This window comes from Acartia tonsa, chromosome 7, assembly GCF_053477335.1.
Source record: "Acartia tonsa isolate MP-2025a chromosome 7, ASM5347733v1, whole genome shotgun sequence".
NCBI lineage: Eukaryota > Metazoa > Arthropoda > Copepoda > Calanoida > Acartiidae > Acartia > Acartia tonsa.
The window spans coordinates 45,434,647-45,461,244 of NC_137266.1; the positions used below are offsets into that span (position 1 = coordinate 45,434,647).

The window sequence follows — 26,598 nt, forward strand, 5'->3', positions numbered from 1 at the left end:
TGGAGATGTTGAAATCCTTAACAAAATATTTTTATTTAAAATTCAAAAATAAAAGTTATATATTACAATGCCTAGAATTTTAATTGGAAAGGTAAAGGATAAATATGAATAATAGGTTGACAATTCCTATACTATAGATATAGATTATGTTTTAAATATGAATAATTGGTTGACAATTCCTATACCATAGATATAGATTATGTTTTAAAAATCTTACGCTACACGTATCGGTTATAAAAATTTATTAATAATAAAATGGTGTCAATTAAATATGTTTACTTAATAGTTTTTAACAATTTGCAATTTTGCATAGTCATACAAAAAATATCGCTCAAATTTCACGCTAAATTTAGTTTTAATTAATTGTAATTTCATTAAATTTAATAATATATAAAACTAAAATATTTTTTACACCTCAGGATTTAACAACAGATAAAAAAATAACCACGGATCGGAATCTAAACAAGAATCAGGGTCCATTCCTTGCACAATCAACTTATTTAAAGAGTCTTTTAATCGGTAAGCGTCCATTTTTCTGCAATAAAACACAAACGATTAAAAATAGTTAATATGATTATAGTTCGAAACTATATTATTTCATTCTCTAATTTTCCAATTTAATTACTTACAGTACGTAACACAATTAAATAGAAACCCTTAAAAACCTATTCTACAAATTTGCAGTCCCCTAACTGATTACGAATTATCTTTAAATTTCTATTTTTAATGTCTTTTTTTAAAAAAAGGGGAGGGGGTGTAAAACTTGTTTACAAATTAAAACTCGTTTCCTAAAATATCATTAAAGGGTAAATAACAATCGTTAAATTAAAATTGAATTAAATTGTTCGTGTACAAAATATCTTAAAATTTTTTTATCTTTTTCCATAACCTTATTATATGTCAGCACAATAACAGATATGGAAGAATATTTTCATAAGTCAAAAATGTCAACGCTCAAATATAAGATTAGATATGGTCTTTTTGTTGTAGACATTTTAACGGTTTTATTATAAGTTTGGCGATAATCGGAAAATTTGAATTTCAAAAGTCGTCCAAGTTTTTACAACAAGTTTACAAACAAGAACCTGCGCGTTTATTCTTTTCAAGATTTCCCAATTTTTGCCTAAAACGCAAATTTACACATAATAACGACTTTATTACAATAAAAGAATAAATGAAAATGCATATCAATGTGTATTAATTATGTTTTTAATCTAAGAAATCCAAAAGACACCAATTATTAGCCCCCTTAATTCCCCGTTTTTATGCGTTTTTATGCGCGCACTATATTAAATAGAGCGCCTAAAATCAAGGTTATTTTTATATCTTATTTTTTACATATTCATTATTGTGTTTTGCATATTAAAATATAACTTGATTAAATTTTTATATTTATTTTCAGACAAAAATGACAATGATGGCTATTTTCATTTTGGTATTTACAAACATCAATGTTCTAACAGGAAACGATGACAATGACGTTCAAAAAGATCTCGGTAAGAGTCATTTTTCACCAACAATAAACATTGAACACGTATTATTGGAAAGATCATTAATATCTGTAAAAGTAGCCGGTTTAGATGAAATTTTAAAAGTAATAATTCCAAATAGATCATTTTTTACCTCCATTTTAGCCTCTACTTCTAGTCCAAGAGCGTTAGAAACATGGAAAGAAATTGTAACCGAAGCTAAAAGAGTAAAACACAGTTACGATGGTTTTTATGACCATACCACAACAAACTGCTATATCACAAATGTTCAGTCTGCTTTTATGTACCTAATCCAAGGCATAAATGACAACAAGGTTAAACGTAGTGTTAATTCTGGAGACACATCTAATGATGATTCAAATACTGATTCAAACACAAATACAGGTTCAAACTCAGATTTAACAGATGAACAGTTACAAGTAGAACTCAATTATGCAATGGACTTAATAAAAAAACTAAAAACCAACGTTGCTAATGGCCAAGATATGAAACTACAAATAAATACATCAATCTACCACTCTATAAGAGTAAAATTCGCATGTTGGACTAATAAAGGTTTACGCAAACTATTTCAAATGGTTCAATTGGAACTTTACAAAATAGCCAATATGCCTTATTCACAAGAGCTACAAGAAAAACACAAATTTATAGCATTAAATGAACTAAGAAAATCTACCTTAGAGTTAGTAAGGATTTCTGTTAATGGAAAATTAATCTGGCCAGTTCAACCGGAAATTCCTACTGATCTTGATCCTTGTGATGAAGAAAATAATGAACCAGAACTATCCTATGAACAATTGAGAGAAACTGAAGAACAATTAGCAGTAAAATCTTTTTGTACATCTACACCTGCTATGTGTATAGGAAACACTCCTAGACAAACCATTAGAAAAACAATACTTCAATTTGGAGTAGCGGTGGATGATGCTATTCAACTAATGCAAGAAACCGATGAAGCTACTATATACAGAAAAGCCCTGGAATTAAATAAAAACCAACTATCAACATACACACTAACCCAAAAATTAAATTATGGAGAAAAGTTGAACATTGATTTTACCATACTATCGAACAAATTTAAAGGAGGATATTCTTCAGACGAAACGATGAAAAATTTACTGTATCCATTATTAAATGAACTAAAATTCTTAAATATAGTATATGCAACGGATTTAAAACATAAAAACAAACCTTTATCTTCATTGTTGTTTAATTGCGATAGCTTTAAGGACACAGATATATATGTGAATCATGGAAAAATATATTCTTACAGTAAAAACTACACGAACAAATATATTTACGAGCCAATGCCATTTTGTCATGACATTTGTAAAATTCTAGAAAGTAAAGCTTATATTGAACTAGAAGAAAGTAAAATTGGCATGATCACTAAAAGAAATGGTAACGAATATGGTTTTATTGAGGAAATAAAGGAAAACAAACCAATATGCGCTATGCAAAAATCACCTACAGACATGTGCATGTTTAATACTATCCCTTATGCTCAACAAATATCTATAATTAAAACTTATGTATACCATTGCATGAAAAAATCGGGTTGCAATTATTATTTAGAAGGGAAATTCATATCTGCTGGATTTATTTCAACTTCCGAATTCAAAACAAATTTTGAAACATCAGAAACCACTGTGGAAAATTCTTTCTTCGAAGATGATAATGAGGTATTAATAAAAGGATTGGTATACTCTTTCATAACTGCTATAATATTTGGTTTTATTGCCTGTGTAAAAAGAGTTTTTAAAAGTTGCAAAAACCATGCAACCTCGTTTATGAATTGTTCTTGTTGTAGAAAACACGAAACCTCGCGTGTTAATAATAGAGCAGATTACACCTCTTCAAACAATCAGCAAGAAATGAACTTCTTGCAGCCTAAATTTAATCCTAACGCTGAATAATAAGTTTACTAATATTATTATTCCTATCCTATTTTAGTACCTCTTCTGTAAGTTACCTTTAATTACTATGAATGACTTCCATACTGCAAGTCCAAATAAGTTAATAAAATAATACAGTTGATTGCCTTATAGCGACAACTCTCGTAAATTAATTTGCGATTTAATAATATTGACAACTTCCATACTGTAAGTTGATCTAAGATAATGCTGCTAAATTAACTTAGAATAATATTGTATTGAACGACTTCCGTACTGTAAGTTAACTGACAATATTACTATAAATGACTTCCATACTGCAAGTCTAAATAAGATAATAAAGTAATACAGGTGTTTGCCCATTTGCAATAACTTAGTAATTTTAATCTATAATTTAATAATATGGACAACTTCCATACTGCAAGTTGATCTAATAGGATATTGAAAAACAAAAAAAACTTCCATACTGAAAGTTGACCGACAATACTACTATAAATAAAGTGTTTCTTCCTTACTGTAAGTAAACATTAAATGTTATAAATAATGAACAACTTCCATACTGTAAGTTGACCGGCATTATGCTGTAAATGACGTATTTCTTCCTTACTGCAAGTAAACGTTAAATATTATTGTTAACTTTTCTTCTACAAGTTAACCTAAATCGTTAAATAAATAAAGTGTTTCTTCCTTACTGTAAGTAAACATTAAATGTTATAAATAATGAACAACTTCCATACTGTAAGTTGACCGGCATTATGCTGTAAATGACGTATTTCTTCCTTACTGCAAGTAAACGTTAAATATTATTGTTAACTTTTCTTCTACAAGTTAACCTAAATTGTTATCGTATTTAGTAAAATAATTATTTACCCTGTACTTATACTATTCATGTAATTATTTTTGTAAGCAATAAAAAGTAAACAAAACATTTTACATATTTTTATTATTTTTTATTGTTATTTTTTTAAAAAAAAGTAAAAGTACATAAAATTTTTGTATTTAAGATATTATACATGTAAACTAATGATTAAAATTTATTTTTATGTTATTAATGTTAAATGTATTACATTCATTTTTGATTATTAATCAGGAAGTGATCTTGGAAAAATGAAGAACCTCGAAACCCCTGAAAAGAAAATTAATTGTAATTGCTATGTAAAAATATTCTTGCAATCTTTACATCGTCCTTCTTGAGAGGGGGAGGAATGTTGCAAATATTCTGCAACATTGTAAAAATGTCTGGCGCTTCACGCCGCTCCGACCAGAACAAGAACCATGAAAGGATTGCAAGGCAGTGTGTTTTGAAATGTGAAATTGTCTATACTTCAATGTTGTTAAGAAGAATAAAAGCTTGAATACAAAGTTTTCTTGAGTTATATGAAATGTTTAAATATATCAAACAATATCTAATAATATATTTCAATTTCTTTGAAAAAATGTACTTATGAATGAAAATTACTATGTGCATATAATTTGTATATTTACAAACTAATCATTTTGTCACTTAATTTTTACCTAATCTGTATTAACTTCAAAATTACAAAAAAAAAACACAGCTTCACTATGGCTAATCCTTTAGCATATAGATGTACGTGTCAATGTTTGTCCACTAAAATCTCGCAAACGACTCAACAGATGGTTCCCTTAGATTATTAGGAAAGTTTACTATACGTCCAGGAAAGGTTTTAGGCTAATTGGCGACACCCCTCCCTGCTTTCTAAAAGAAAATTTCCAAACAAAGAAAGGGTTGGGGGAACAAAATGTTTTTCATGTAAGCATTATTTTTTCTTTAAGTCCTATTCAAATGTTTACAAATAAATTTTAACACAATTTGAAATTTAAAATTTCTAATCTTTTTGCATGAACAGATAGAATCAACAGAAGTTTGGATATATTAGAAAGGTAACGACTGGATTTTTAAATATTTTGCTTGGCTTTTGTTAAAACTAGGATGATTACGTCCAATTGGAGCAAAGCTTTTTGAAATCACAAGCTAGGGGTAGGATATACACTAGGAGTATAGAATAAGGATTAGAAAGAAATGAAAGCATATTAGTTAGAATGTTTCAATATAAGGAAAACTAAAAAATAAAGATTTTGTACATATCTTTTTTTTACATATTACAGCTGGTAAACATTTAGACAATTAGGGTTTAGAATAATAAACTTTCAACGTCCATTGGACACTGGGATAGAACAATGGAAGATTAATTAATCTACCTATAAATTCTTCTTTATGACATTTTACCTTTAATAATCAATAGCTTGTAAAAGTGTAATTTATCAACCCAGGGAAAAAACAATGGATGATTATTCAACCTTCCTATTTATTCCATTGTTAAATAGCAAGTACACATTTGAGGTTAGAGGGTAATTTATCTGCCATTGAACTAGTTTTTTTCCAGTGAAAGAGCTAAGAGAGCAGAGAAATTTGACCTGATGAATTGGTTGTCTGTACAAGAACGAAGGAAAGAACATTTGATACAAGGTTTTATACAATACTTTTGTATGAAATATACATTGATATTGATTAGAAAGCATGGATCTAAAGTGATAAGACAATAGCAGATAAATTGATTTGTATCTCCAATAATGATGCACAAAATTACCTCTTCTGTAGATTACAATTAGTGGTTAAAACGTTTGGACACTACTTAATGAATCAAGCAGTCAAAAGTCCCCAAAGTTGCTAAGCCAATGAATAAGAAAACGTTATTATAAAACTTTGGGGACTAGTGTAATATACAGCCCAGGGCCCATTGTCCCCTTTCCAGGTGAAACATGGTACAAGTTATTGTAATGTATATAGACAACGCTAAAGATTCCATGGTTAGATTAACCACCAAAATATACGTCTATACTTAAAGTAACAGGATGTCTATCTGAGTGTTTGTATATTTGCACCGAAGGATCTCTCTAACTGCTGAACCGATAGGTTTTTTTTTAGCTTCTCATAGGTCCAGGGAAGGTTTATACCTATTTTGGGGGCGGGTACAACCAATCTCCCCAGAGAAATCGAAAAAATAAAAACGCCGCCCTGCGGACATTTTTGCAATTACCTAAAAACATAACTAACACCATTTATTGGCGGAAAAAATATTTTTGGTAAATAGCTGATTTTAAAATAGAAACAATTTTACGTGTCCCTAGAGGCCTCTAATGGCGTCGCCGCTAGACTTTAATAAAAGACGATGAAATCTGATAGACGAACGAAAGTTTTGAAAAGTAACTGAAAAAACTTACTTAATCTATAAACATAAAACACTAATCAATATGTAAAGTATTGTAAAAAATGATAACTGACAGCATGCAAAGAGTTTCCGCATCTGTCGTACACCAAACAAGACCCAAGAGCTTTTCTAATACTCAGACACCATAAGGTTCCATAGTGCTCTTTTAGAAATGTGTAGTGGCTTCGCTCCTAGAGGCCTCTATTAAAAATATTTTTATTGGCGGCTTCGACGCAGTACCATAAAATCTACAGCACACCAATAGATATAGAATACATGGATATAGTGTTAATTTTGTTGTCAATTTAGGTTGCTAATATATTCCTCAGTTATTGTTTAATACGTTCCTCCATGGTTAGAGAATGGGTAAAGCTATAAGGGAGGATGGATTTGTTATATTAGCCAGCTGAGCGAAACTTTTAATCGGGGTATATTATAATCTCTCACACGTATTCTATATCCCTAAGCACACCAGATCTCGTCCACATTTATAAAATGAGCACTGTAAAGTTACTTGGATGTGTGCACCCCAAAGTTGCGAGCACAAGCTGGAAAACTGAGTTTGCACTGCAAGAAAATCTTATCAGGAAAAATTAACATTTACTTTTGGGTTTAGAAGTAAAGCTACTCTATAAGCGTTTAAAAAAAACGAACTTTTGCCCATGTTCTCACCGTAAAATGTTGTTACATAACTTGATGAGGATAGAAACCGTTTTTTATTTAGTTTTTGTCAAACGCCCATTTGTTTGTGGGCTTTGAAGTGAATACAGCAAAAGGTTTATTTATTTATATTTTACTGTTTTATCATTTTTATGACTACATTTTTATTGCAGAGCTACTCTGTAACTCGAATTATACACACCTTTCTCGTCAGCTATTCAAGATAGACGCTAAAATCTTTTGTGAAATTTTTCTATGATTAGCATCAAGTATATCGTTTATTAGACGGGAGGTCATACTGCAAAAGACCAATACTCATGCAAAAAGTTTCCGTGATTTTTTTTGCTTACTTTCTAGGTATAATCTATTTCTTTGCTGAATATTACTGAACATCTGTTATATAACTCACTTTGTCCGTCGGCCACTTAACAGTTTTTTTGTGTTTTTCTAATGATGTTGACATCTTTGTTAACTGTTAATTTTGTAGAAATCCTGAAGATTACAACAACAGTATTGTAATAAATGGAATAAATATAAAGGCAGGGATCGGCAGCTGCTCCTAATTGTAATCATATGTGTCCAGTAATATCTCACAAACGGCTTGATCGATTCTTCCACATTGGTCCTTGGAAGCTCATAGGGTATTTTGAGGAAAATGTCAAATAATTTCCCTTATTAAATTCTCACTTAATAAAACTATCACTCAGTTTCCGTTAATGGAGAATCCCAAATAGGCTATGAGCGAAGCCACTATTCATTGTTTAATAACTTAAATAACTTTATATTTTTTTCTTTTTACATCCACATTTACAAACAAAAAAACATTTTGATAGATAAAAAATCAAATGTTCAACTTTCTGAAAATGAATTACCAGAGACGACATCCTAAGTAGTAAGGTATATTTAAAATTTCTTTAAATCATTTATTGATTTTTTGAAATAGTACAGGGGTGTACTCCCCCCATCCCCCTTCCGAAACTCTGACTGAAATTGGCCCGACTTTCAAGGCTTACAACAGCTACCTAGGGATGGTGGATGTTTAGGGCTGTTTTTATTTATCTAGTCCCCAAAGTTGTATAATGACGTTTTATTACTCATTGGCTTGACAACTTTGGGGACTTTCATTGAAGTTAAGTTGTGTGTCCAAACGTTTCAACCATTAATTTTAATCTACAGGAGGAGTAATTTTGTGTATCATCATTGGGAATTAGATTCTTGGCAGCTACCGAACTAATAAAAAACTAGGATAAGATGTCAGCATACAGAGAGGCAAATTTGACGGCTCTTGTTCAAAATTATAATTCATTTACCGCAGGTTTATCATACGCAATTAATACTAAAATCTATAATACAAAGTAGTACGATGTCTGTCTGTCTGTCCGTCCGTCCGTCTGAAGCTTAAGATCTCGGTAACCACTGAACCGATCGGATTCTACTCTTGAGGGTATATACCTATTGGTCCTGTGGTGGTTTTAAGCTATTTTCTTGGGGGGTGGGACACCCCTAACCCCCCCAAAAACAAAAAAATCCCCCCCTTATTTTTTATTTTGCTCTGGTACAGGCTGGCGCAGGCTGCATTTTTTTGTGGAAGGTTTCCACACTTTTTTTACCATCTCTTGGGGCAAAGCCCCTAGAGGCTAGGGGCAAAGCCACTAGTTAGATATAAAGCAGTAAGTTTTGTTATGAAAATAATATTAAAATCCTACAATATAAAGTAGTAACGACTTTTAAGTGTAGTTTTATATTAGTCCCAACAAATGTTCTGGAAAAATATATCATATATTTTTTTTAAAATACCCCTAAAAGTACTTGTAGCTTCGAACCTAACCTCTAAGGACTTTTTCAGGTAATAAAAAATGGGGGAGGGGGGAATTTTCCTGGAGATGTTGTCCCATCGATTCTCAAAATACCTGAAAACCACCACAGATCCAAAAAATATATTCCTTAAAGAGCACAACCTCGTCGGCTCAATGGCTCAAAGCGTTAGACAGACAGACGGACATCCTACTACTTTGTATTATTGACAAATTAATTGCATTATAAATGAAAAGTTCGCCATCCGTATGCAAGAATAGTCTCTGCATATAAGAACAAGATTGTTGATCAAAAAGACCAGACTTTCATTAAGGTAAGATAATAGGTTTTTCTCGCATCGTATTATAAACAATTTCCGCGGATATAAAATGTACAATTATAAGATTAAAACTAGTTTTTTTTAGCCCCGAGATGCCGAAGATTGTACATTTTTATATTCGTAGAAAACTGAATATATTACGATGCTAGACACAGTTTTTTTTGTGTATGGATGAGAACCGGTGCAAATCCACTGGATATTAATCGGTTTCGAATGAGAAAAAGTTTTAAAAGCAAAACTAATCTACGATACTTTGTGTCTGTATGTATATGGTCTATAATATCTATAATACCAAGTCGAACGATGTCTGTCTGTTTGTTTGTAGCGAAGGATCTCGCTAACCGCTGAACCGATCGGGTTCTCCTTTACAGGGTAGCTTCTCATAGGTCCCGGGAAGGTTTATAATTATTTTCTCGGGGGTGGGACACCCCTAACCTCCCAAAAATGAAAAATACCCCCCCCCCCCACCAATTTTTTTTTCAATTTTCTTTAAAATCTAAAAGACGAAAAATTAGTTTGATAAAACCTCTTGGGGCGAAGCCGCTAGTAAACTATAAAGAAACATCACTTTAGGAGGGTTGCAAACCTAATATCATAGATCAATATTATATTATAATACTAGAGGGGGAAGGAGTTGGCTAACTAAATGTTCCCTTCCTAAGGACCCAGTGCCGACTTTTAATTGGTTCTTTAAAAATTAAAAATATTAACACAGTGAAGTCGCTACAAAAGAGCAGAAATCAGTTTGCTAGCAGACGAAAAAGTTCCTTAACAGGGGGATCCAGGTAGTTGTCTGGTTATACATCTATAATATAAATTGATTAGATCACTAATATGCTTTTTAGAAGGGAAATCTAGACAAAATCCGTGAACATTTTGGAGACCTTTCCTTCGAGTCATTTATCAAGAATGTATTAATGGAGTACAGGAATGGGAACATTAACGGACACTGGGCAAGATATACGGACAGGTATGGTGCATACAGGATCAGCGAATCCTGCGATTTCCCCTAAAGTGCCTTGTTGAGCTCAGCACACACAAACTTATTTGAAACAGAATTGAAGTGGGTAGTTTTTGTTTGTTAATCACTTTGGGTAAGGTTAGGTTAAGTATTATTCGGTAATGTGTAGCCCGCATGGTTACAGCACTACAAGTATAGGTCTCGTTGGGTTAGAGACTCATCAGGGTTAAAGTAAATGACCCCCTCATTTTTAATTTAACTCTAAAGAAAGGGGAGAGGAGGTTTCAGAGCTCGACAGCCCTTTGAGGGTATTTACAACGGCGTAGCAGCTCATTAAATCTTGGATCAGTTGAACTTCCAAAAATTTACCCCCTCCCCCCCCCCCCAATATCAAGGATAACAATATCCACAAGTAGCGAAGCGCAAAAAGTCATAGTTGGACAAACGGACAAAGTGATAATTAGAGCAGATGTTCAGAGATTATAAAAAAGTTAGAAATTTTGAAAAGAAGGAAAGAGACTGACAGACAGACTATCCAGTACATTATGTACTAGTTGCTGATTCATATAATAGGGAGTCTTCACCAAAAAAATAAGTTGTCTATCTTAAACAGCAGCTGTTTCCCCCCAGCATGATTCTTACAGTAAAACTATCACCAAACTTATGGGACATTAAAGAATAAAATCAGACAAAACTACAGGGTCATTCAAGAGAAATGATTTTTAAAAATTTAACTATGTATAGAAAATAAAACAATTATGTAAAATGCTTTATTTATTTGGAAAACCTATAGTGGGTCATTTATGTTTCAAATATTTATAAATGGTTATTTCTACAAATTATGCCCTAAAAACCGGTTTTTCCAAATGCCTTTTTCGAAGATTTTTGTTAATAGTAGAAAAATGTTACGCATACTGTTAGAATTATCATAAGCTCTAGTTTTGGAAAATATAAGTATCGTTTTTGTTCTATTTGTAGTTTAGAAGCTATGTTGAAAAAAGTGAGAAAAGGTTGAAAATTTTTAATTAATTGGAACATTTTACAATGTAGCTCCTATACTATATGTAGCACAGGCATGGTTTTTATATATTAAAAAACTAGAGCTTATGACGATTCTAATGCTATGCATAACATTTTTCTTCTATTAACACAAGCCGCGCAATTTGAAGGTGTTATTGTAGGTGTTCCATCTGTAGAAATCCAGTGAAGTTTGTATTAAAAGTAGAAACTATGAAAGATGATCTTCAAGGAATAATACAAAATAACTAAATAATCCTTATGATAAAGTAACAGGATGTCCGTTTGTCTATGTGTTTGTATATTTCTCGCTAACTGTTGAACCGATTGGGTTCTCCTTAATTGGGTAGCTTCTCATAGGTCTCGGGAAGGTTTATTAGGTCCTTTTTTTTTGGGGGGGGGGGATTACAAAAAAAAATCAAATTTATTTTTAATATTCTATCTTTTGTTTAGAGACTTGAACGCAACATAGGAAAATTATTTTTCAAATTAGATATTTGAAATAAAAAAAAACATATAAAGTGCCACTAGAGGACTCTGGTGGCGTAGCCGCTAGTAATGTAATAAATTATTAAAGGAAAACAAAAGATTATCTTCTTTGTTTATTGGTCACTATTGGCTACTATATATAAGCTCTAATGGATATACTATTCTTTGGATCTTAGACCAGATTGTCATGTTCTTTAATAATGTGAAAAACTCAGCGGGCTAAATCAACGATATTAAACCCCTTTACACCATCCCCTCCTACTGGATGAAAGAACTGATTAAAAAACAAAATCCACGTAAGCAAGCTAAATTAATGCCAATTTTTTCCCTGTCATAATATCCACGTATATTCTACATCCATTTTATCTTTACTTTCTATTTGATAATAGTTACAAATTTCTATAAAATGTTTAGGTTAGTTTCTTAAAATTACATATTCCTTTATATCTATGTATGTACAGCTAATAAAACTGTAACCTATAGGCTAGCCTACGCTATTTTATAGTATTTCATTCTAATTCAAAATATTTTCTACTCTAATTGTTTGATGTTTTGTATTATGTGATCATTAAAGGTTTAGAAACAGTCACAAATCTCAACTTTACTTCACTCAAAATTGACGTCAAAGCAAATAAAAGCAAAGGAAAAATTATGTTTGAAGATTTACTTTAAATGACATGCTTGTGGTAATGAATTCTACTGATATTCCAAACTGATACTTTAGGATATTTAGATAAAAATAGGGTTCCAGGACAACACGGGAGTGACAAACGTCAGAGTGGACAAACGCATTAGTGTCTAAATTATAAGTTGATTGAGTATTTCTATACAGGTTAGCTTAGGTTGAGATATGAATATACAAATAAGGCATTTTAAAAACCCATAAGGTGGTTTTAAATAGGTTAGATTAAGTTAAGTGTCTACTCCGACGTTTGTCCTAGGACCAAAATCGTAACACAATAGGGGGTTCATTTATTATGTTACACTCTGGAGACAGATACAGATGCACACACATACATCCTGTTACTTATATAGAAAGATATTGGCTTGACTTCGCAAGACATGCAGACCAGTATCATAACAAAAACATTGAAATAAAGCATATTTTTTTCTAAGGAGAGGGAAAAACCGCGAAAGATTATTTTGAAGAACTACCTCAATGGATGAGAGACAAACTTTATGATATTTATAAATCTGATTTCAAATTATTTGATTATAACCCAAGTGATATTTATTGAGTTGATGACGGCATCATCCATGAGGAGCGAAGCAGTAGCTGTGTTTAGTGCCCTAGGAAAATGGGAGTAGATGTCACAGCTTTTGACCTACCTATTCTGTTGACGTCATAGTAGAAAGGAAAAAAAACATAGAAAAGAGGTATTTCCCGACGTCAATAGAATAGGTAGGCCAAAAGCAGTGACATCTATCCCCATTTTCCAAGGGAACTAAAGACAACTACAGCGAAGGACATTGAAAAATAAAAGTTTTGGTAGGGGAATCATCTCAAGAAATTCTAATTGCTTTTCACGTCATAAGACAAACATAATCCATTTCTGTCATTAGTGGAAAAAAAATTAACTACCATCATACGGATTTCGCTCCTTTTTGAATATTTTTCAACAATATACTGATTTATTTCTTATGCATTTTATTGTAGATTTTTTTTAGTAGCGAAGCTACTCTATAATTAATTCTGTCTGTCTGCTCGTCAGTCAGTCCGTAACGCCGAGGAGGAAATATGGTTTTCTCGGCTACTATTCAGAACACCCATCCAGGATTCAACTTACATGATCCTTAATTTTGTCGGGTTTGCTACAAAATACATAAATATATTGATATGTAAAAGATTTTGCGATTTTCTAAGACTTTCTGTCATGTAACTCCCCACACTTTTTTTTATGTCTAATCAACATCTGCTCTTTAACTGACTTTGTCTGCTGGTCCATTTCTGATTTTATTCTGCTACGCTTCTTATGGACGATATCGTGATTGTTTCGATATTTGTTACTATGTAACTATTTTAATTGCTATCATTATTTAGAATCATATGCTTTTTAATGGAACTGTTGCTTTAATTTTTATATAATTACCTAATTATATTAAGTCTTTTTATCTAAACCAATGTGGAAATATAGATATTCATAGCTATATACTCGTTTTTTTAAAAGAACAAAAGTATTGATTAACTATCCCACTTACCATTAGCAGTAATTAATCATTCATTTCCTATATTCTTCTTTGGATTGGGGAGTTTTATATCAGAAAAATTATGCCTCTGAAATTTGTTCTACAAAGTCTATTATTTTTAAAATGTTAATGGTCTAAGTAAATAAAGAAAATAGGATGTAATTAACAATTTTGGCAATAGAAAGTGGTTTAATAAAGCAATTATTTTGTCCCATCAATAAAACACCTTGTATATATATAGCTGTAAATATCTGTATGATGGTTTTGCTACATTAGGTGAGCTACTTTTCATATAGTTCTAAAAATATCATAAGTATATAAATAAAAATAAATGGTCATGATTTAATGAAAATTCCTTTTTTTGAAAGTATAAAAAGAAAAACAAAATTATTTTCATATATTTATTGAACAATTTGATATCAAATAACATTAAACAAATGGGGGCTCTGTGGGCTGTGGGCACAGCCACATCTTCATAAGTTCATTATGACAAATATACCAAATAAACTTGTAAAAGACAGTGGTGAAAAAATTCGGAAGATAATACAATGCTTTTTAGGAATCCTTTACTTATGGCCAAAGGATCATTAAGAAAACTTGTGTTATTATCCTTAATAATTAGACATCACTGCCAGTATTTAATATTATATTCAAGTGCTAAAGTGCACAGAGAAAAGAACCTGACTAATATATATTTCCAAAAAGTACAGTTACACTCAAAATCTAGGACGAGAATTATGGATAGTTGGACCCATAATTTATCCCCCAAAAATGCCACATGCCACAAGGGTAAAAACAGTTCATATTGTGATGTCTTATATTTTCTTAATGATCTGTTTTTAAGCCTTTGCAATGTTAAGCTTTTTAGGGAAAAAATTATGTGTCATTTTTGGATTTAATCAAAGATAAAATAAATTTAACATTTTTCCTGTAATATTAATTATATTACTTTAAAAGATGATAACTTATAATAAGAATTATTTATCTTTGATTTCAAATAACAAATAATATTGTTTTTTTTAAACATGGTTTTGAAGTTGGACACAAGACTTAAAAAGTTTGTTTGTAAAATTCATTTATTCTTCAGGATAAAAGATTGAAATATATTTGAATTATGTATAGAAGTGTGCTAAATATCTAAATATGTAAATATACATTCAATTTCAAGCGTTTGATTAAATAATTTGAAAAATAACTAAGTTTCATACATTTTATGTATAAAGATCAACAATTAAAGAAATATTTATCACACTTCAAGATTAAGAACCTGCTAGATAATAATAACTTTTATCCTAAATGATTAAAAATTATAATTGAATAATTTGAAGCTGATTACTGATTCTACATAGATATTTTAAAAAGACCCTAAACATTAGATTTTGAGAAAATGGAGTTAAAAAAAGATGCCGCCTGTCAGCCAAGATTAACTAAAAAATCTCCACTCTTTATTATATTTATTCCTAAAAAAGTACTTCAGACTGTGTTAAAAATCTACTTTTGAATGTTTTTTTAGAGTGTTGTTTGGAAGATTGTTAGCCAAGCTTAGCCTTGGGCTTTAGAACATGTTATCACAGTAAACATCTTAACATCCAAAGCAATATTTGCAAATCTATATCTATATATAATAAATATATATAATACAAGTTTTGGTCAGAGTTTGATGCAAAGTAAACAACTGAAGGTATATTTAGCTTAGGTCTGGCTCAGCTCAGGTCTCATTTACTCTAAATAATTTGGTAGATTTTTTTTCTTTTACTCAAGATTTGGAGGATTTTTTTCTTTAATTTTTAAAATATTTTTTTTGTTTTTTACTTTGAAAGATTATTGTCTAATTTTTTAAAGTAAATGAGATACATGCTAAGCCATTAATAAAACATAAGGTGCCTTATCAAAATATTTGGTGCTTGGGATTAATACCAATATAGCAATAGAGAGAGAGAATCAGAGATATAGAGAGAAAGAGTTTTTTTTATTTAAAATAACAATAAAAATTGATGGAAAAATGTTACTTTTTTTTGTTGTATACAAGAAAACTTTTGGTTGATGAGAAAAAAATCTCAATTTGTCATATTTCTTATTGACTAGATTTTTATAATAAAACAGTTTGCTTGAAATCTTTTTGTTAATAACAAATGATTAGTTCATGTTAAACTATTAGAATTGGCAAATATATCTATCTATTATATTTTTATGCCTTAAAAGATTTATAAATAAAAAAAGAATTACTTTTGATACAAATAGAAATACATTAAAAATTTTAAGCAAATTTTAGCAGCAATTAAAACCATGAAAAATTGAAAATAACATAAATGAGGAAATTGTGGAATAACAGGAGGATACAAAAAAAAGTTTCTAAAAAATGTCAAAAGTCACTGTATATATAATATTATTATATGAGTGCCTGCTTTATTAACTACTAAGGCCAAATGAGCTGTGCTCCCATGCACACGCACACTTCCTTGCTTGTCCTTGTTCAATCATTTATAAAAAAAACTTTTACATGTTTCATGGCAAAAAGAATGTTGAAATGATTTGACAGACACTGCACAGTTCAAGTTCTGGTTTCTACTTGGAAAATAATAAAATCTGAAAACAATATCACGAAGCTGATATAAGCAATCAAATAACAATAAGTTTTGTTTTAATAATGTTTTTACACCACATAAACAACATTCATGGTCAACCATTCTTATTTCATCATCTTTGCTCTTGAGTTTCTTCAGCTTTTTTTGTTTGTTTAAAATCACTAAAACCTTCCAGTTTAAAAAATCAGATTCCTTTTGGTTAAGTCACATTTATTTTTAAAAGTTTCACAATTAATAATGATTTCCTTTCATTTCTAATTATGTTAACAGAAATAAAAAATAAATTGATTTGGACTAAGATTTAGCAATATGGAAAATATTTCTTTAAAACGAATTAATTTTCCAATGGCCCCAAGATAATATTAACAGCTGAGAATAAGACCCCAATTAAAAATTCTTCCATTAAATGTTCAAGTATTCTTCAACAAGATGTTTAGAGTGCTTTCTTTACAAAAAGGATTTTAATATTTTAATTCTGGGTAGTACAATAGACAAGTTATTTAACTTTTTTAAAAAGAGAAATGTATAAACAATTTGAAGAAAAAATACACTAATTATAGAAAGATGAGTTTTTATAAATTATCATCTATAAAACATAAACCTTTAAGAATAGAATTATGACGCAAATATTTAACAATCACTGATATGAAAAAAAGACAACAAAATTACATTTTTCAACAATTATAAAATAAGTAAATTTTTATGACAAAAATCTGCATTAAAAGATTATTATTTCATGGCATATATATATATATTTTTAATAAAACATGTGATGCATATGAGTTTTCATTTTTTTTTCTTCACTCTAAAAGTCAATGACTAGAATTAATCTGAAGTCAACTAGACAAAAAGTCAACATCAAGTGAACAGGAAGAAGAAAAAATGTGTAAAAATAATTTTTGACGCATTTTTAAAACAAAGTGTCTTTTTCTTCCTCCCGTTTTTTTTTGTTTTCTATGAGATTGAGATAATTGGAGAAATACATGCACAGCATTTGTTAGTTTTTTTACTTTTTTTAAAAATGTTTTTTCTGAGAATGATTTAATTATAACCAAAAACACAGTCATATGCATCAACAAAAATGGTCTTTTTTTAGCCAACACAGAAGTGGTCTAAATTGGAATATTAACCATTTGAAAATTCTTTTTTTGGGCTAGCTTAAACTTTTATTTTTTTGAAATTTTATTTGTTTCTCACTGATGATCTTGAAAATGGATTTTTTTTGCATCATTTTGGTAGATTTTGAAAGAAATTTCTTTGTCGAAACAACAGCTCATTTCTGCTTGCCAAAAAAATCTGACCAACAGATGTTAACGACCGTTGATTGATTGATTGAAGCGCATCAATGCCGCGTAAAATCTTCAAGCTCACCAGCAGAAAATCCATGCTTGGTCTTTGGTTTGGTTAATATTATAATTATTATTTGTATTATTATGTGGTTGCAGTTTGGTTTGGTTTGGTTGTTTGGAGGGCAGCAAGGTGGTCAACAATAGGGAAAGACAATATATAATTATAATAATGGTAATAAAACAGGGTTCAAATGATGATCCAATTGTTTTGATAATAGGTTTGTGGCAAGGGCATATGCTTGCTTCTTGCGCGCTGCTGGCTACAAATCTGAAAACAGAAAGGCTTTATGGCTTTTTGTAATGAAAGGTTTTAAGGCTTATATTTTATTTTAAGCCAAAGGGTTATAATGGTTTTATAACTTTTAAAATCAGCTAGAAGTCTAAACCTGTTACCAATATGGCAGTCCGTCCTTTAAGTAAACTTTGGCGGTTTATTAACTTGAAAATTAAGGCAGTGTGCAAACTGTGTAATAATTGTTGTGCTTTTACTCAAACCTATTTATAGACCACCGAACCCCCTCTTTCCAACTTTTAGTTTTTGAAGAAAAAAAACTGCGGGACTAATCTAACCTTCCGGGGCCCTATCCCTACGGGGTATTAAACCTGAGGGGTTCTAACCTTTACTTAACCTATTTGTGGACCAGGATAGTTATAGCCAGCCTTCCACGGATATAAAAATGTACAAATATAAGACTAAAACTAGTTTTGTTAGCCCCGAGATACCGAAGTCACGGACTAACAAAACTGGTTTTTATATTATGATTGTACATCTTTATATTCATAGAAAACTGTATATAATACGAAGCAATACATGGTTTTTCATTATGGCTGAGAATCGGTTCTAATCCTGCGGATATTAATCGGTTTCGAAGCGATATCCTGGAAATAGTAGATACCTGATCAGAAAGTCACGTGTGACGTCTTAAAAATACATCTCTTTTTTGGGAGGTTTCCTTTCCCAATTCTCTTTTTATCCTTCCTTATAAGACGTATTTTTATGACGTCACACGTGTCATTTTAGGCTTATTCAATAGTACCTGATGATTAACAAGGTTTGATGGGCATGGCGTATGGGTTGGATTGTGTGGCTGTACTCCTGTGGAAATGCACATTCTGCCATCTTCCATCCCTACGCTGCCAGATTCGGGTCTCCTCAGACTGCTGGGTGTGAGCATTCCCTTGTCTACAACAATATGAGTATAAGTATAGATGTCTAACCCAGACAACTACCTGGATTCCTCTGATAAGGATTTTTTCGTCTGCTATTAAATTGTTTCTGCTCTTTTGTAGCGACTGTGTTCCCGACGCTTTTGGTTGATTTGAGTGACGTTTGGACATGTATATGAACGCACATACCCTAGTTTTAGAATAGCTGTGCTATTAAAATATATTTACTTACTTATCAATAGATTGAGTAACACGAATATAGGCAATACAAGCAGCATCCGGCCCTGAAAAGAAGGAGAAACATTAGAATAATTCATAATTTGTCGGTCATTCAACAATATTCTTGTTTCATTATCTACATAATAACGCTAATGACGTTTTATAATTCACTTTAAACAGTAAGAGAATTAGATGTTATATATAAATTCTCTAAGATTAGTTTTATCAAAAAAAAATTAGTTTTAGTTTGTCCCTTAAGATCTCACTAACCACTTAACCTTTTAATTCTCTATTTAGGGAAGCTTAACATTTGTTTAGGTTATTTTTTTTCTATATGTAATCAAGGTTACTAATCCCTAGATGCTAGTGGTGCATCTGCCAGTAAATTAATTTTATTTCGTTAAAAAAATATAAATCATAGCTATTTTTGAATAAATATAGAGTAAATACAAAATTTAAAAAAGAACTCTAGCGAGTAAATGCTGCACTAAAATGTTTACCTAGAAGGTGAATGTGGGGGTTCAGGATTGTGACGTTGGTTTGTTTATTCTGTTTTAGTGCTGAAACTGAAATTAAAATATTATTATTTTTAAACAAAGTATACACTTATATCAGACGTCACCGAAACTGTCCCAATTTTGTATAACTTTTGCGGAACAAGTTCCAATTACGTCATATTTTTCTTTCCCGAAAAAGGGAGGGGGGAAAGAAAATCTCTTCAAAAGAGATGGGGAAAACCCCCTTTTCTCCCATCTCTTTTTTCTTCCCCCCTTCCCTTTTTTTTCTTTCCCCCTTCTCTTTTTCGGGAAAGAAAAATATGACGTAATTGGAACTTGTTCCGCAAAAGTTATACAAAATTGGGACAGTTTCGGTGACGTCCTTATATCAAAGTTACGGGATCTCACTAACCGCTAAACAAATAAGGATCTCATTACCAGTGTAGCTTCTGGGAAAGCTTATATCTATTTTTTTTTACAGAATTACCTCCCCCCCCCCCTAATTTTTTTTGTTTTTAAAACTAAAGTGCAACTAGATTTTAGATGAAAATTATTGTTTGAAAGGCTATGTAGTTATAGAATAGCGGCGCTCTTAGAAATACAAATAACATGTTGTTAAAATTAATCATCTCAATATACAACTACACCAGGGTCCGATGGGAAATCAAATTTATGTATTTTCTATTTCAGTGGCGTCCATCAAAAATTGATAATTGTCCTCTACTTAAACAGCAAAAAAACTGCCCTTATTATAAAGTTTCTATTTATTTTTTTATTTATACGTTTGTATGTCTTAACCCATATTGTTTAGTTTATTTTATTTGTTTCTTGAAAGCAAAATTTTAGGTATTATATATGAACACTTATTTTGAAAACTAACCAACTTATTCATCCTTTTGTTGATTTCTAAAAATAATTTAAATAATGAAATAACAGTAAAATAACAGTATAATAATGTGCAGAGGCAAATCACCATTTCAGGAACCATCATATTGTGGTAATACGGCAACAGACGGACGGGCAGTTTACAGAATTGCTACGCAGTGACTTATCATAACAAGCCTTCTGCACTAATCCCATTATATCACCATTCACCTCATGACCGCCGGTGACCCCGCAGTTCAGCGGTCAAACTGGCCTGCCTAAATATGGGGAGGGGCACGGACACGCAGCTATCACGCGCCCCTCACGCAATTATACAACCGGGAGGCGCTGCCTCCCCTTTTACCACAGCTACCCCCGCAGACTGTCTACCGCCGTGGGCTAAGCCCTTGTGTCCCACACCCCCTTCAAACCTAACCTATTGTTATAATCTGTTGTATATATATAGTAAACATCCATTGTAAATATTATTCAGTTAAATATATAATTTCTGTATGACTAAATCCTGCTAGTTTGTTTTGGTAGAATAATTCAAGGCTAAGGCTCGTTGGACTCGAACTCGCAACCGGTGAGCTGAAACGTTTCGGCTTACCACATCTTGGTGTCAGCGTGTTTCAATCGAGCCTTACAGAAATTAGCCTATTCTACCTCTGATTGGACCCTTTGGCAAATAAGGGGACAGTCAGCCGCCAACTGAGAAGCCAACTGACCCGTGAGACGGCCTTTTTAGGTCGAATTTCCATCATTTGAACGCAATGTGTAGGCCTTTGGCCTACGGCAAGCAGATTTAGCCTGCTAAAAGCGCCAGTTACGGCGTTTTTTCCGTACCGTGTAGGAGTAGCGCTAGGTGCGCAGCCACGGTAATCGGATAATTTAGCTCAAACGGCTACAAAACTGAGTCTAAATTGGCAAGTGTAGCTGGGACAAGCCCCAGGACACCCAGGCCAAACCTACGAGACGGACAGCTAAGTGCTGGTCTCCCTGAGAAGGCAATGTGTGGCTGCGAAGCTTCAGCACACAAGTAAGGCCTACCACTGCGACGGATAGCAGAATTTGAGCCAAAGGCACGGCAGGACGGGACATTCCCTGCCGCTGCCTCCCAGGATTCGAACCCGAGGCGCTGCAGGACGGGCCATTCCCTGCCGCCATCTTTCGGGATTCGAACCAGCGGCGCTGCAGGACGGGACATTCCCTGCCGCCGCCATCCCTCTGACCCTTGCAGGACGGACATTCCCCTGCTGCCAGTGCTTCCAGAATCACACCTAGAGCTCCTAGTGATAACTACACATAAGTGTGTATAAATGTCAACCAAGTGATAAAAAGAAATATAAAATTGTTGACCCAGTGATAATTGATAAGCTCTAGAGATTCGAAGCTACAGTCTAAGCCACCACCAGCGGTCTACACACCATGGTAAGCGATACTACCATAGCTGCGGTTCGGCCACCGCCGAAGTTTCTGCCGACCCCAGCCGAGCGGGAGGCCCCCCTGTCTCAAGGGCAGGACCTCCACTTCCCCTGCCATATCAGGGTGAGGTTTCCCACTCCTGACCCTGCCCAGCACGTACAGGTTGATGCCATGGTCGATTCTGGCAACCGTGTACCAGGGTCTGCCGTCATTTTTGAACACCTCATGCACGCAATGGGCGTGCAACGCATGTTGGTTCCAGACAACACCCAAATCCTGACTGCTAACGAGGAAGGCCAGCCTCTCCAGGTAATCCAGGAAAATTATATGAATTATATATGGCAGTTTCACACACTCTTATACTCCATCTGTACCACGTGACTGTGGTACGGAATCTCTCACACCCTCTGAACCTAGGAGAGTATTTTCTCAAGGAGTTCGGAACTAGGCTCTGTTTCGACATGCAACCCCCCTGCTTGTGGGTGCGTGGGGAGTTCATCCCACTCCGTGGTGTCCCCATCGACCGGGAGACAGCCGAGAGAGAGTTGAGTTACGAGGGGCCTCTGCCAGGCCCACTGCCCGAGCAGCCGCGTGTGGTTGAGAAAGGCACGCACTGGGTGGATGCTGCGCTAAACGCCCATAGGGGGACCAACCTGCTAGCCATGGGGTTGCCCCCAGTGCCCAAGGTGCCTCTAGAGAACCTGCCAACGACGTTTCCCGAGATTGCCAGCCCTCCAGAGCTGATCTTCTCCGCCGACACCTTCATCAACGGCCAGCCGTGTCCACCTGGCCCCCTCTACCTGGGGCCCCAAGCCATTCAACCGGCCAAGTCCGAGTCCAGGCCCGTCAAGTCGCGGTCTGATGCACCCGGAGCCACGCTCAACCCCCAGGAATCAGCCTCTCCCGGCGCCGTGCCCGTCAAGTCGTGGCCGGACGCCTCCGGAGCCATGCCTGGCTCCGATGCCTCAGCCTCTCCTAGCGCCGAGCCCGTCAAGTCGCGGCCGAACGCCCACGGAGCCCAGGCTGGTCCCAGCACCCCGGCCTCTCCCAGCGCCGAGCCCGTCGAATCGTGGCCGGACGCCCTCGGAGCCACGCCTGGCTCCGACACCTCAGCCCCTCCCGACGCCGAGCCCGTCAAATCGCGGCCGGTGGCTCCCGGAGCCGAAGCTGACCCCGTGCCAGCCACGTACAGGCTAAGCGCTGTCACCCCAACTGATGGCCAACCACCCCACCTCCGTACGGCCAAGAGGGTGGTCTTGCCTGGCCGCGGTGTCATGGCTGTCCCTGTTGAACTAGTGGGGCACCGTACTAAGGATGCCATCCAACTATCTGCCCCAGAACAGAGGTTTGGGGAGGATCTTGTCATCCCAGAAGGCCTGTATGCCCACAGGCCTGGCTCCGCCAGCGTGTTTCGAGTGCTGGTGGTAAATGAAGGGGAGATGCCCCTCCTGCTGGACGCCGGCCTCCCCGTGGCTGGGGAGCTGGTCAAGCCTGACATTTTGGAGGTTTCTGATAAGCCTCCTCCTCGTATTCATTTGTTCCAAGAGCCTGTTGAGCCCCCAGATATGCAGGAGCTGTGGGAAGCCCTTGAGATGGAGGAGAACAAATTTCTGCGCAAGGACCCCCTGCTCAAGAAGGAGGTCTGGACCATGTTATCAGAGTACAGGGACGTCTTCTCAAACTCTACCCCCGGCTGCACTGACGTAGTAGAGTTACAGCTGCGCCTCAAACCAGGGACCCAGCCGATCCGCCAGAGATTTAGGGATCTGAACCCGCGGCAGGAGGCTGAGCTGGAGAAGCAACTGGACACCTGGCTGCAAGAGGGAGTCATAGAGCCTTCAGACTCCGCCTGGAGCAGCCCCCTGGTGCCCATCAAGAAGAAGGACGGGAGCACCCGCTGGGCAGTCGACTACAGAGCCCTCAACAAGTGCCTTGAGCTGGACAGCTACCCCTTGCCCAGGATCCAGCAGCTGGTAGAACGAGCAGGAGGACACCGCGTCTACAGTGCCTTAGACGCGGTGGCTGCGTACTACACCATCCGAGTGTCCGAGGACAGCCGGCCCTGCACCGCCTTCACCACCCCTAGGGGCTTGTACCAATGGAAAAGGATGCACTTTGACCTAGCTACGGCACCATCTGTCTACTCCAGATTTATTGCAGGGGTCCTGATCCCATTAGGCACGGCCAACCTCCAGTCATATCTTGATGACGTCCTGACCTTTCACCAGGATACCTGGGCCCACCTGGCTAGGCTCCGGGAAGTCTTGGAAGCCCACCACAGGGGAGGAATCCGCCTCAAGCCAGCCAAGACCAAGCTGTTTCGAGCCAAGGTGGACTATCTGGGCCACACCCTCAGCCATGAGGGGATAGCCATGCAAGAGGATTATATTGACCGCATCCTGGACTGGCCGGCCCCCATCACCCCCAAGGACTTGCTGGCGCTCCTGGGGTTCTTTGGATACTACCGCCTGTTCATCCCAGAGTATGCCGACCTCACCTATGAGATGAATCGGCAGAAAACGGCCAAGACACTGACCTGGACGGCTGAGATGGAAGCCCAGCTGCTACAGCTCAAGGACAAGTTTCGCCAAGCTCCCATCCGAGCGCCGCCCAGGTTTGACTTGCCGGCTGTGTTCCAGCTCACCACAGACTTCAGCAGCCGCGCCATCTCTGCCATCCTCAGCCAATGCCAGGACGGCAAGGAGAGGCTGATTGCCGCCGTGGGGCGCAAGACAACCGACCCCGAGACTCGCTTCCCGTCCTGGAAGGGAGAGATGGCCGCCATCATGTATGGAATTCGGAAATTCCACGGCATCTTGTCCTACCGTAGCTTCCAGATCAACACTGATTCCTCAGCCTTGCTACAGATGAAGTCGCTGAACACATCCACAGTGATGGTGGCTCGCTGGCAGGAGGAGCTAGCGGCCCTAGATTTCACTGTCTGCCACCGTCCTGGCACCCAGAACACCAATGCTGACGCCCTCAGCCGCCGGGAGGACGATAATATGCCGACAGCTACCGCTGAAGAATTAGCAGAGCAAGCTGAGTACATTCACACCCTCTGCCAGCTAGGGGAGCCCGCAGCTGGCCGGCCCCCTGCCGCATGGCTGGACCCGGCTAGAGTGTTAGAGGCACAGACACAGGACCCTCTCTTGCTCCGTGTCCGCCAGTGGGTGGCCGATGGCAAAGCCCCAACTAAGGCTGAGCTGCGCGGCAAGGAACGAGACGAGCAGCATTTCGCCAGCCGCTTCGCAGCCCTGGGACTCGACGAGCATGGCTGCCTCACCACCACTTACCAGACCCTGACAGGAGAGAGAACAAGATACCTGCTGCCTTCGGCCCTCCAGCAGGACGCGTTCTTTCTAGCCCATGGGACCCCCATGGCCGGGCACTTTGGAATGGACGCTACTATTGCCCGCGTCGCCATGCATTTCTGGTGGCCCAACCTGTCCCGTGACGTCCGCCTGATGGTTCAGACTTGCCCTGAGTGTGTACAGAAGGTTACCAAGGAAAGGTTGAAGTTAGGGATACACGTGCCCTCCCGCCAGGGGTATCCACAGCAAGTCCTGTTTACTGACCTGGTGGGGCCGCTGCCAGAGACCCCAGCCGGGAACCGCTACATCCTCACCTGTCAGGATGGGTTCAGCCGGTTTGTCAGCCTCTACGCCATCCCCAACAAGCGCACCCTCACGGTGGCTGAAGCCCTTCTGCACCGCCACCTGGCCACGTTCAGATGTCCCCTGAAGATCCACTCCGACAATGGGATGGAGTTTACCGGCCAGGTATTCAAGGAGCTGGCCTCCAAGCTCGAGATTGGCCTGACACATCCACCGCCCTACAACCCGCAGTCCAACCGGGTGGAGAGGTTCCATCGGACGCTCAACACAGGCATGCGGCTGTTCCTAGACAGAGACGACAACAACTGGGAGCCACACTTGCCTGCCATTGCCTTCGCCTACAATACCAAGGCCTGCAGATCCACGGGCGTGACCCCGTTCCTGGCCTACTTTGGGAGAGAGGCCAAACTTCCGGTGGACATGGTGCTCCGGCTGCCAGACACGGAGTATGCCTCGGTCCCAGCCAACGTCCAAGCTCTCCTGCAACGCTACCATGCCGTGTACGACGCAATCCAGCAACGAGAGGAGGGAACCATCCGGAGGAGCGCGGCCGCCTACGAAGGCACGGCCAAGTACGAAGTTGGAGACCTGGTCTGGTATCTGGCCCACCGCCTGGTGCCAGGGAAGGCAGGTAAGATTACCAAGAGATGGACTGGCCCTTGGAAGATAGTGCGACAAGCCACAGACGTCCATTATGTCATCAAACCTGCCTCTCCAACAGCCAAGATCTCGGAGGTCACCGCGCATGTAGGCCGACTGCGCAAATACACTGGAGATGTAACTGCCCATCAGATTCCAACAGACATCCAAGGCGA

The 26,598-nt window shown here is 36.6% G+C and overlaps 2 protein-coding genes and 1 long non-coding RNA gene across 9 annotated transcripts in view; 2 read left to right on the forward strand and 1 right to left on the reverse strand.

The window, feature by feature from the left end:
• Positions 1–5,785: 5,785 nt before the first annotated feature.
• LOC145324337 (uncharacterized) lies at positions 5,786–7,213 on the forward strand. Its single transcript, XR_013881248.1, has 3 exons — positions 5,786–5,870; positions 6,689–6,762; positions 7,123–7,213. It is a non-coding gene; the product is annotated as an uncharacterized LOC145324337 (long non-coding RNA).
• A 1,291-nt stretch (positions 7,214–8,504) lies between these two features.
• On the forward strand, positions 8,505–10,419 carry LOC145324572 (uncharacterized). The gene is made up of 3 exons (XM_080167154.1): positions 8,505–8,587; positions 9,324–9,400; positions 10,252–10,419. Exons 1-3 carry the CDS (start codon positions 8,524–8,526, stop codon positions 10,417–10,419), a joined length of 309 nt encoding a protein of 102 aa, XP_080023280.1. The 5' UTR covers positions 8,505–8,523.
• Positions 10,420–14,447: 4,028 nt separating this feature from the next.
• The window catches only part of CaMKII (Calcium/calmodulin-dependent protein kinase II), a 66,079-nt gene continuing 53,928 nt past the window's right edge, over positions 14,448–26,598 (reverse strand). For all 7 annotated transcript variants that reach the window (XR_013881122.1, XR_013881121.1, XM_080166429.1 and 4 more), the window contains 4 exons: positions 19,881–19,946; positions 19,394–19,445; positions 19,032–19,177; positions 14,448–18,262 (listed from right to left, as the gene is read on the reverse strand). Coding sequence is in view for 5 of the 7 variants with exons in the window: in XM_080166429.1 (XP_080022555.1) it covers positions 19,039–19,177; positions 19,394–19,445; positions 19,881–19,946 (257 nt within the window). In the remaining 2 variants the exon portion in view is untranslated. The remainder of the gene's footprint in view (positions 18,263–19,031; positions 19,178–19,393; positions 19,446–19,880; positions 19,947–26,598) is intronic.

Coding starts and splice junctions, on each gene's coding strand:
- LOC145324572 (XM_080167154.1), top strand. CDS start 8,524: ATGTCAGCATACAGAGAGGCAAATTTGACGGCTCTTGTTCAAAATTAT. Junction 8,588..9,323: donor TTATAATTCATTTACCGCAG/GTTTATCATACG, acceptor ATAAATGAAAAG/TTCGCCATCCGTATGCAAGA. Junction 9,401..10,251: donor AAGACCAGACTTTCATTAAG/GTAAGATAATAG, acceptor TATGCTTTTTAG/AAGGGAAATCTAGACAAAAT.